Below are 12,083 nucleotides of genomic sequence, written 5' to 3'. Positions count from 1 at the left end.
TATATATATATATATATATATATAAAATTTGATTTAAAACTTATAGAGATATGCTTTAAACATTTTTCTTCCCCGAGAAATATTTCCGTTACCGCGAACTGCAAGAAAATTACTATATCTTTGTTTAGCTCGATTCATTTGAACAATATGTTATTAAAAGATAATTAAGAAAATATTTGATTTTGTTCATCAGATAATAAAAGAAAAATAATTTTTAATCTTGAAAGAACTTCTTCAACGTTTTAACAAACGATATATTTTATCGATATATATTTAGAGAACAGTTTCAATCTTCTGTACGTTGTCTTCAGATAACAGGAAATTGTTTCACTGCACGAAATTTCTTGTTATCAACAAATAGTCGGCGCAATAATCTCAGATAAAGTCTTTTACAACTGCTGAAGCGGAAATTGTTCTAGGTAAACCGAGCGCCGAGCGAGTTTTATTATTAGCAAAAAAATATGTATGCCTTTTTAATACATTTTTTAAACATTCTTAAACATGTTACAAAAAACTCGTCTCATACCTAAGCATCTAGGCTATATTGAGATATACTTATGTAACAGAGATAATTATTAAATTTGATACATAATATTCTAGGCGTTTAATATTTGCGAACAGTGTTAATTAATTAATATTTCAGTTTTCTAAACATGGTATGGCGAGTAAAACGTAATAACATATAACGTAACATAATATAGTAAATCGCAAGATATTTTATGGAAACATGATGTCAACGAATTCATTAATGCTACTCCAGTCTTTTATTCGATTTGAACTGCCGATACCGCTATTGTATTAGTAAATAGCAAAGCGTTTGTTTTGAATGGAAATACCCGCTGTAAATTTCACGCGCTCACGTGTTGATCAAATGTGCGATCAATACCAATATGAATATTATAAATGAAAAGATTATGCTCTATGCCATTTAAACGTATTGCGAATGTATATACATTTTCAATGATAATATAAAATATTTAATATTCTCTCCCCAATTATATATATATGTCAAGCAAAGATTCTACGAGCAACAAATGATTCAAGACAAACATCGTCCTAAAAAAATATTTTTGGAATGAATAGATTTTGTTAGAAGCAAAATATATAATTATCAAATTTTTCAATATAACTCAATAATTAAAAAAATTATCGTATATACAGTTACTTGAAATTTAATATTTACATTTCAAATTTATTAGTATTCAGTATTTTATCGTTGAAAAGTCATAATTAAATTGAATGACCATCGAATAAGGGAATCTGCGTGAGATTCTTTCTAATAATAAAACCAACAAAAACAAGATCCGTGCCTTTATACGGGACAGTGACGTTAGGAAGGTGTAGGTGAGAGGGGAGCATCAAGAGGGATCGACATAATCGGTGAAAGTAACGTACTCACTACCTTGGCCTTAAGTTAACGGATAAACGAGAAGTACGCCGGCTTAACGGCCTGTATTCCATAACGGGGCATGTAACGTAACGTCACTGTATCTCGCTTTTACCGCAGCCGCGGACACTTCACATATACGAGCCTGCCTTCATCAAAGTGGGTTGGCTCGCGAAGCAATAGACTGTTCATACATGCGATTCGTTTCGAGCTTACAATATTTGCATACATATTTGCGTGTGCTTTATTCGAAAACAGAGGCCAAGGGCCAAGGCCATCTTCGTCTTCGATGTAAACGACGTCGACGTCATAACTGTGCGTTTTGACTGAATAGCATCAACATAATGCGATTTGTAATATCCTCTCATACAGATATGCTCTATGATTATTAAATAGGACATATAAAATGATAAGTACACTATAAAGCGTAATTGAGATCGAAAAGAAACCAAGAGGAGGAGTTAGACGAATTATAAAATGTAATTTTTATAATTTCTCAATTTTTTTTTTTTTAATTAATACTATTTTTTTAGCTTTGAAATTTAATATGGGCAAGTAAGATGCCATATTAGAGGAATTAAATAAATATTTTGATATGAAGCGTATGTTGTAAGCTTCTTAATCCACGTTATGGAATACACAGTCCGTCACGTTCCACCACGTTTGACTTAGTAAAGCTGTTTCTACTGATTAGCCAACGTCTCATTTGGATTCTGGTGCAGAAAGAGCAATCCGATACGCATGCGACCGCATGCTATCTACAACTATAACATCGACATGTCTCTAGTAATGCCGTAACCTTGACTCTGGCTAGCCAAGCAGCTGGCTGCTAGGCCAGGAATAAGCTCAATGCGCGGTTACCATGTTCCGCTGCTAATATTAGCGAACGCAGTTGTATGTACTACGAGTGACCGAATGACCGATGCTCGTGCTCCATTGCATCCATCTTCTTAATTTTCTTCTCGGAAATCGCGATCTGAATAAAAAATAATCAACGAGAACTATCCCAAGGGGAGAATCGCAAAAAATGATTTATTGTGAACAAAGAAAATACCGAAATACAGAGAAGAGAATTAATTTTTAAGGGCGTAAACTTTTGTAAAGATACATGCCGATATAAAAAAAAATAATAAATTTAATAATTCTGATTTAAATCGCATTGAGAAGAAGTATATTATACAAGATAATCAGTAGAAATAGTTTTATTAGTTAGACAGTAAATTATCTATTAAAGAAAAATAAGAAAAAATTACATAAAAATAAATAACATTTTTAGGAATAATTAAGTAAAGCAAATGAAAATTAGGTAGAGTCATATAATCGAAGCTTACCGCAAATGTTCATGAATGATAGTTCAGACAATTATCAGATGCAATAATGTACGTAAAGTTATGCATAGCATTAGAGTATTCATAGCACATCTCAAGATATTGCATATATAATAACTGATTTAGTTACATAATGCGCTCATGATCTCACCTCATTAGCACACCAAAAAATGCAAGAAATGAAAATCATTATCTATCGCAATAACAAAAAATATTTTCTCCCCGCGATCAATATTTACAAAGAATATATCGAAAAAAAAAAAAATTAACACATGCAGTTATCATTATCTGGAATAAAACGAGTCGCGCGACTGATGTAATGGAATATAACTTATATACTGATATATAAACGCTTGTATATACTTATTTTACGTATGGAATCGTCGGAAGGTCAGAGGACGTCCATGCAGCCGACAGACTATATCTGCTAATCATATTGTCTTATGCTGCACATAATCTATCGCTCATTACGAACAAAGGTCAAAATGATTCATTCGATCATATTCCTGTTCCACCCTTAAAAGTAAAATTATGTAAATTTGCAAATTTATCCGAATTTCTACAAATTCCTGAGCACGTATTTAAAAGTAAACACGCGCGCATATTTGTTGTACAATCAAAGGTCATTACTAAATACAATTCACTCGTTCTGTTTATGTTAAACTTGTCACAATTGTTCGATACGAAAAACAATATGATCGAAGAACATTTTAATGTATTTGTTACAGTTATTTTCCATCGTTTTTAACAGATAAACACTGTTGTAATTCAACTGTTTTGAGATTAGTTGCTGGACTCATCATTGCAGACTCACCATTACCGTTACATTGAAAATAATGTCTTATCAACCAAATTATGGAAGAGTCGATATCTCGTGACATGAGGCACAAACAATCTTCTATCATAAATAATATTATCAAGATATACGCCCAGTTTTTTTTGTTCGCAAGTAGTTAACTATTAGATTTGCCAAGCATGCACATATATGCGATACAAGGAATGGATTAAAATATAATGTAAAATATTTATTTTGTTTCATCAAATATAATTGTCATTTATTCATATCAATTTGCCTTAGAAGAATTTCTTTATCAAGTTATAAATTTTTCTAAAACTATAGAAATTCTCTCTTTCTCTCTCTCTCTCTCTCTCTCTCTCTCTCTCTCTCTTTCATGCGTGTAATATAAAATATTTTGAGAGTTGCATCAAATGTCTTTTTTATTTCTTGCGTCGTATATACACCGAAGACGTTCTGAATCATGTTAGTTTGAAGTCTAATAGAATACGATGTAATAATAAATTGATTATGGCAATTCGTCATTCTATTGGATAGGAAAATATAATGTATCAAAGAAGATTTTCTTTTTGTCTCATTGAAATGTATTTTGTTTTGAATTTTGCAAATCTTATCGAATCTAGATCTAGATCTACATCTTTTTTTATTTCGTATTATCGTGAAATCTCACCGTTACGTCGATTTAAAATTGCATCGCAAATGTGCCTTCCTGAAATGAATGGCTGATGCAACCTAAAGAATACTTTCCAGGGACATCGATGCATGTAATCGACGGCATTCACGAAGAAACGTCGCGACGCGGGGCACAGAGGCGAAGATTAGCCCCCGAAAAAGAGGCTTCGCAACGCAATACGACGCCTTCATCGCGAAGCGGCTCCTCGCATGCGGCTTTATCACGCGAGTTATCGCTGACGACTGCGGCGACGATAGGCGTCAAGACGAAGAAGAGAGGCATCTCACGCGATGATTAAGGAGAAACGGATCAATTACGGATCAAAAATTAATAAATCTAATACATTTTGAAATTTATAAAGTTGACATTGCGCACGTAAAGCCTTTTAAAATATAAAATTAATAATTAATTTATGAATTAAAGTAAAGATTTTCCTGGAACATTGATTTGTCGTAGAACATAATTTAATCTTTAAATCATAAATATTATCTTATATCATCTAACTTTTTATAGCGATTGTACCATGACAATTTTATAATGACTGTACATAAAAATTCATGGAAATAAAAATTTTAATTCTACAGGACAAATTTCTTTACTGTAACTCACAAATTAATCATTAATTTTCTATTCTAAAAAAAGAGTGCTTTTTTTGCGCACAATGTCAAGTTTATGAATAATATCGAAATGTATTATTATGTTTTATTAACTTTTGCTGATTTGTCCAGTTTCTTCTTAGAAGCGCTGAAGAAAATAAAAAAAAGCAAAAATACGATAACCCCCGGAGAGCCACGTTATTACTGGAAGTGTACTGACGCAATGAAAATGAGCAATAGGCATCGCAGGGGGTCCACGTTGGATCGTTGTTGTTGCCGTTTTCCACTCTGCCCGTCGCTCCTACCTCCTGCGAACGTCCCCCGCGCGCTACTCCGTGACCCCCTGGCGGCTGATAAACACTCGTCGCCTTTGAACCCTCTTTCTTCCGCGAGATCACGCAACGTGCATTTTATCGCCGCGAAATTATCATGGACCGACGTCAAACGTCACGTACGCGATCTCTCCTAACGACGCTCGATGATGAAATCTCGATACTTAATTGCTTGTTGTCACAGTGAATTTGGAAATGTGAATCTGTTGGTAAAAAAAAAAGAAAGAGGTACGAGATATTTATATCTTGCATTTTAGAATTTTTTTGATCGCTGTGAACAATAAAAGTCAGTTAATAATATCGAAATATATCTTTTTACGTGTGTGCGTGTGTGTATAATAAAATGTATATTAAATTTCTCCTATTCTGAATGCGTGAAAGTTCTGTTGTTTCTTAGCAAGTTATGCGTATTATATTTATTATATTTGATAATCATATGATATAGTTTACTTTATTCCGCGCCCGAACAATCATAATTATATAATAACATTTATATTAGCGGAACTTTCATTAGTACGTGCGTCAATATGTATTATCTGCGACATAATACGTCACAAGCGACGTAAACTACATTCCAACAGTGCAAATGTGAAAATAAAGATATCCAATTCTTGGGACAGCATTTACTAAATTAGGTTTTAGGCGATATCCCTTGTAACATACAATGATAAAAATAATATTAAATTTTTAAATGGTTAAATTATTATTTTTTTATATTATTGATAAAAATAGAGAGAGAGAGAGAGAGAGAAACTAAATATTTTTTATTTAGAATAGTTAGATTAAATTAAAGTTTTTTTTTTAAATTATGTTAATACTAATTATATTAATAAATTATTTTCACGCAATATTTATTTGATACCTAAAATGTAATTATAAAAGTAATGAGAAATCTTTGTGGTTCATTTTATAATATACATGCAATTAAAGAATCTTGGTAATAAGTAATCTAATTGATATGTAAGTAATTAATCGTAAGATACATTACGTTTTAAAAATAATTAACATTTAATTTGCATAAGGAAAAATGGTTGCAAGAGATATAATGGTATATTTTTGGATAGAAAATATAATGATAATCTCTCGTGTTTCCGATAATTCTTATCCGCGCGTTGTACGATAACTTTCAGCCTGAATATAATTAATCGTCTATTTTCTCTCTCTCTCTTATATCTCGCACTTTTTTCACGTCTGCACTTGTATCTTTACTTTACGCCTTGACCCAAAGTATCGCTGTCGAAGCCGTCCGGTGATGATTAGTCCGAGCGTTGACAAATAATTTCCAGAAATTTTTGGATAAAAGCTGATGAATTTAAGGAACATCGATAAGCCAACTGCAGAATTTATGCATTTATAAACACATGATACGTCACTTATTTACGACGATCAATATCAAACTTCCTTTTAAAAAAAAGTCGCTTATCATCGAGACTCTAACTTGTTTAAAAAAAAAACTTTATCACCGAATATTCTACTGCACTGCGTATACAAATAACCGTAATACCGAAATTTCTTAACCATTTCCTTCAATACCTAAGACATAGAATGACGTTTTCCAATCTTGTCGTATCAAACTTTTCGATATGTCTCGATCAGAAACAATTCCAATGAATTCCAATGAAGTCCTGAATTCGCATTGAAATGGAAAGTTGGCAGAATTTAGCCGGTTTGCCGGATGCAATCATTCCAAGAATGCTTGCTCGCGCAAACGATGACCATACAAATTCCGGAACGCACTCCGACCCCTCGATCGAGTCGCACGCATCCACTTCGCCCAAAGTAGGTTACGCTTCTTGCCGTTTTCTCGTAAAACCCCCTACGTGCATGCTAGCACACCTACTTTTATAAGGCCCACTCCGTGCCCACGTGTTCCTCCCGTACAACATACGTAGACGCACGCTTGTGGACGGTGTGACGAGTCAGCATCGGCCGGGATTTCGACATGAATCTCGAGGTATTCCCTGATGTGGCTACTCGAACGCAGTTACTTCGCGTCATCGTCACTTCAATTGTCCTTGACGTTTAAATTCAATTGTGGATACGAAGCATTACGTGTCCCATTGTACATTGATATATCTTCATTTATATTATTATCCTAGCGCAACCGATTTCTTAAAAAGTCTTCCGTTTATTAATTTATTTATTTTTGCTTAGAATAGTTTTAGAGAAAAGAATTAAAATATATGAAGGAAAATAAAAAAATTTTGATTATTATTTTGCCGTGATTAATATTTTTAGCGTTCAAGATGTCATTTATATAAAAGAATAGAAATTATAATAAAAGTCTTCCGTTTATTTATTTTTTTTTTCTTTGGCTTAAAATATTTTTTAGAGGAAGGAATTAAAATATGTGAAACAGAATAAAAAAATGTTGATTATTATTTTTCGGTAAATAATATTTTTGGCGTTCAAGATGCTATTTATATAAAAAAATAGAAATTGATGTAATAATGATCTTAATGATTATTTAATTAGATCATTATATCTTATAAAACTAGTACTTATTAATTGAGCGTTAATTATGCGATCATTTTGCAACGTTTTGCATCGCTCTCCCTCTCGTTTTCAACCTCAATTCTCCTCTCAACTCTTGACTTAAAACAAATATCTTATTCTATTCTTATTTTCGTGAAGTGGAGCAAAACACCGCGTGTAAATGTACGTAATCGCTACAGACGTGCAGGTAAGTAGCGCGCGTTATCTAACAAACCGCGAGAGTGAGCACACAAGAACCAGAGGCGCTTCGCGCGATGAAAGGGAAATTCTGCCTTTTGCCCCGCTTAGCGATCCGCGGAGATCACGATGCGGTTCCGGTCGTTGATCCTAAGTATTCTCCCGCCGAGCGATCAGCTGCAAGAGTTTACCCTCTCCGCGTGTGAGTCCGACGCGCACACCACTATTATTATACTATTACTACTACATACATTATACTACTACTACTACCACTACTTCTCCACCGCTCACCTTCACCTCGTCTCTTACTCAACGATCGTGCGCGGACCCCGAGTCTTTCTACCCCCGTTGCGTAATCGCCGCGCACAATCATTACCGAGTCGAATCGTCACTCGAGCGGAATAAGTGCGCGCTGGATCGGAGCCGGCGCATTTTATGCGAGCGCACCGTCGTCGCATCGGCTGTCGGGGTCCGAAGTTCACGATGGCCCAAAGTGAACCCGTGACATTTCAAGTAAGCATCGGGGGAGTCTCTTGAACCTTGATTAAATCTCGATCTTTCAATACCTGTTACGGAAGAATGCAAATATCTCACGTCGAAATGATCGTGAGATCAATTTTCTGCGGAGAGCGTTTAAAATCACATTTTTAAGAAGCCTATATATTATTATCGAATGGCAAAGAAAATGCTACTATTTCGAAAATAGATACACGTGCCATGCGATAAGGTTTAAAATACTTTGAACGTACAAAATTATTATGATGAGCGTTTTAGCATCTCGTGCGCTTTAAAACTGTATAATGTGAACGAATTATATTATGAAACAAAATTGTTTTTCAAATGTTTCACTTGTCGACGAATGCCTCGAGCTGCCCGTTACCGACTTACATAAATTACTCTTCCCATTTCTCGCTGTTTTCGAAAATTGCCAACTTTTGCTGTTCAGGGTTAAGATCGCATCGATAAGCGGCGTCGGCATCGCGCGCTTATCGGGGCTCGCTTAAGTGCCAGCAGTCAAGGTCTTATCATTTTCCCGCGTGTTAGTCGTTTTATTAGGCTCGTTTGTGTTGCAAAAAATATCAAAGTTTTCACGTTGACTGTTTCGCATCTTTATCGCCGCCGACGTCGCCGTTGACGACGGCAGTCTTCGCGTCTTTGCGCGAAATGAACGTTGAACCCCGTCGATGAGAAACGACAAAGCGGCACAGCCTCTCGACATCTCGCGATTTCACGTGAATCATCCATCGTTTATATACATTGTCGGTATCTAAAACCGATTATGGTTCGCTTATGTGTGTGTGTGTGTTTCGGGTCTTGATGTAAAGATAATAGAATAATGCGCGAAGCATGCTTAAATAATGACAGTAAGTATACAAATCGTTCATTACAGCTTTTCGTAGTCTCAAAAATCTCCATTAGAATTAATAATAGAAATTATAATTATTCTATTAAGATCATGTAAAAATCAACAGGCTATAATATAAATGAATAAGAAATATATCATTTATGTATATGCGTGTTTATGTATTGAGCCTCTGGATATTATCACGCTACAATATCTAGTACAATATCTTTTAAAGAAATCTAATAAAATTGTTGATATACTAAAGAGCAAGTTTTAATTTCATCAACTTTTAAATTTTTACTTAAGAGTCAATCTACATAATATAATGTTGACTTTCTTGTAAAGAAGCGATAGGAAGTAGGAATTTTAAATTTTAGTATAACAAAAGTATTATAAAATATAATACGAAAACATGTTGTAATCACAACGTGAACCATATGAGATCATCATCAAGCTTTCTTGTTTACTTTTGCGATGCATGTTTTTCTATGAGGTCATGATCCTCTTAAAAAAAAGGCATTCAAAATAGGCATACATTCCATCATTTATATTATCTCTCTACTTCCTTATTTACGTATTTGATTTAGAAGTGCGATAGTTAAGATTACGATTGTCATAATAAATAAGTGTCATAAATGGCGTTACATATACACTATAGTATATAAAGAGAAAAAAATGTTTTTGTAATAAAGTAACAAAAAAGATAGATTTACATATAAAGTTATAAAATATGAGAAAAGCATATTTTCAATAATAAAAGATAGGATATACAACTAAAAATTACAATTGCGTTATCTATAATTGTTAAACACAGTCACACAGTTGAGCTTTTTTTTACATTAATATATTTATAAGTGGGCTTACGCATAATTCAAATAGAAAAAATTATTGAAAGGCTGCGAAGAAAGAAACAATGAATTACTAATCAAAGTTAGGTAAGCTCGACGGACAATATATCTGAGCGACATTAATTTTAGACTAATTATAAGTAAAATGATTGTAAAACTTCGATTGCGAAAGTCAAGAAACATCTTCGCAGTCTAACAAAATGGATTGTCATTAATTTCTCAATTCCGTATTGTATTGTGTAACGCGATCCAATTGACGCACGCGAGAAAGCGAACAAGCGATTGACGGATCGGCACAGGATGATTTAAAGAGCGCGCAATCTCGAGTTATCTAAATCTCGCGTGGCACTATCGACCTTATTGCAACTCTCGAGAGAGGCGCACACACAAAAATATATCTACTTTAACGGATATCTTATGGTGTGTTGCGCAGAGCGTCACATCTCGTCGCATGATATCTTTTCGGAAGGCCGCAATTATTCAGATATAATTTCTTGATTAAATAATTTGCAAGATTAATTGTGTCGATAATTGCCTGTTGAATTCTAAGTAACTTCAAATTTTGAAGCAGCAATACTGATTAAAATAAGAGTTCAATCTATATAAAGGATATATAGAAAAGAATTTTTATTTATTATTATTTATATTTATATTAAAAATTATGATTTATGATTTATGTGAATAATAGAAATAAATTAGTTTTTATTAGTCTTTATTTAGAAATTAAACACGCGTTTGTAAATTAAAATTGAAAAAATCATCATTAAAAATATATTTTTAAATGCTGTTTAAATGCTGAATATATAAGGTGTTTACAAAATACTTGGACAATCCTTAGGAATAAGTTCTTCGCACAAAAAAAAATATCATATAAAATATAAATATATGTCCAGAATGCTTGATTGATGAATTATAAAAAGAAAGATTACATTTAAATCGGTACCTGACCTTAATCCATTATATTTTTATCTGTAGGGACACTTAAAAAGCCCTAGTTTGTTCAAGTATTTTATAAATACCCTATATAATACAATACAGTTAATATATTTAAAAAATCAAATATATTGTTAAATTCTCTTTGCGTAATTTTGATCAAGAACTCATCTTAATAAAGTTAAGAAACTTTTTGGATCAATTTTCTCAAGTTTTTACAATATTCTTATTGGATTTACAATATTCTTATTGTTAAAAGGATAATTCAAAATTATCTCGTGATTATATATCAATGCTTTCACAAATTATAATCTGATTGACGACGATGACGAGAAAAGCGAACGGGAATGATGAAGCGCGTATTTATCGTTATCAGTGCGCTCTTCGCTGACAAACATTGGTCGTTTCACGTGATAATATACAATTGTTATCGTAATGTACAAAATAACGTATGGGTGGTACGATGGTAGCGACCAATAGCTTGTTGTCGTGGCGCCTTACCCCCGTGCACGTGACCCCACGAGCGGTTACTACGTCATTATCGTGGCTCTGACCCCGTGGGGGCAAAATAATATGTGATATTTAATAACGTGTTGGCGGACCGAAACATGCCAACATATTTTTTGCGCGAGCTATCGAAATGTGACGTGCCCTCGCGGGCCGATTATCTCGACGTGCAGTAAATCATCCGATATACGTAGACCGCCAGCTTTGCTTCTACGTGGCGAAACGATTTAGGGATGATTATAATTCTCTTGATTCATACAATTCGGATCGAATCAAATCTAATAAGCGCTAATTTTCGTACGAAACTAGGAACAGATTTCATTGTATATAGAAGATCGTTTAAGTATATGTTCCTTTTATACATCTTATATTTTGTTTTCAGATTCTAATATTGAATAGCGATTCGAATGGAGAGTAGACTTATAGTCAAATACGAGTTCGTGAAAATCGAAAGCAAAATATATAGTATTTCTATACTATCATGAATATTTCTGGATCCGTACAGCTGTTAATACTTTAGTCTAACGTAAGATAAGGAAAGAGAAATTCTCACCGATTGATGAATCACATCTTCAAAAAAGAAATCAAAGCTATTCATTGGGCCATTCACTGAAACATATAGAAGGAAAATCATTCAATATTTAAAGAAAGTAAAGTAAGTAAAA

General features: G+C 33.5%; 2 protein-coding genes across 5 annotated transcripts in view; one reads left to right on the top strand and one right to left on the bottom strand.

The window, feature by feature from the left end:
- Positions 1-12,083, bottom strand: part of LOC126859235 (longitudinals lacking protein-like) — a 143,554-nt gene that overhangs the window by 86,693 nt on the left and 44,778 nt on the right. Inside the window, exon 2 of one of the 2 annotated variants that reach the window (XM_050610302.1) lies at positions 11,972-12,027. The exons of the other annotated variant lie outside the window; for it this stretch is intronic. Coding sequence (XP_050466259.1) covers positions 11,972-12,016 — 45 coding nt within the window. The 5' untranslated portion in view covers positions 12,017-12,027. The remainder of the gene's footprint in view (positions 1-11,971; positions 12,028-12,083) is intronic. 2 annotated transcript variants of the gene reach the window in all.
- Positions 1-12,083, top strand: part of LOC126859194 (cilia- and flagella-associated protein 276) — a 107,825-nt gene that overhangs the window by 82,281 nt on the left and 13,461 nt on the right. Inside the window, exon 1 of one of the 3 annotated variants that reach the window (XM_050610239.1) lies at positions 11,953-12,073. The exons of the other annotated variants lie outside the window; for them this stretch is intronic. The gene's annotated coding sequence lies outside the window, so the exon portion shown is untranslated. Of the gene's footprint in view, positions 1-11,952; positions 12,074-12,083 lie in introns of those variants that run through there. 3 annotated transcript variants of the gene reach the window in all.

Source organism: Cataglyphis hispanica, chromosome 1 (assembly GCF_021464435.1).
Source record: "Cataglyphis hispanica isolate Lineage 1 chromosome 1, ULB_Chis1_1.0, whole genome shotgun sequence".
In the NCBI taxonomy this organism is placed as follows: Eukaryota; Metazoa; Arthropoda; class Insecta; order Hymenoptera; family Formicidae; genus Cataglyphis; species Cataglyphis hispanica.
The sequence above is the reverse complement of the archived record's forward strand: the minus strand, read 5'-3'. Positions and strand labels throughout refer to the sequence as shown.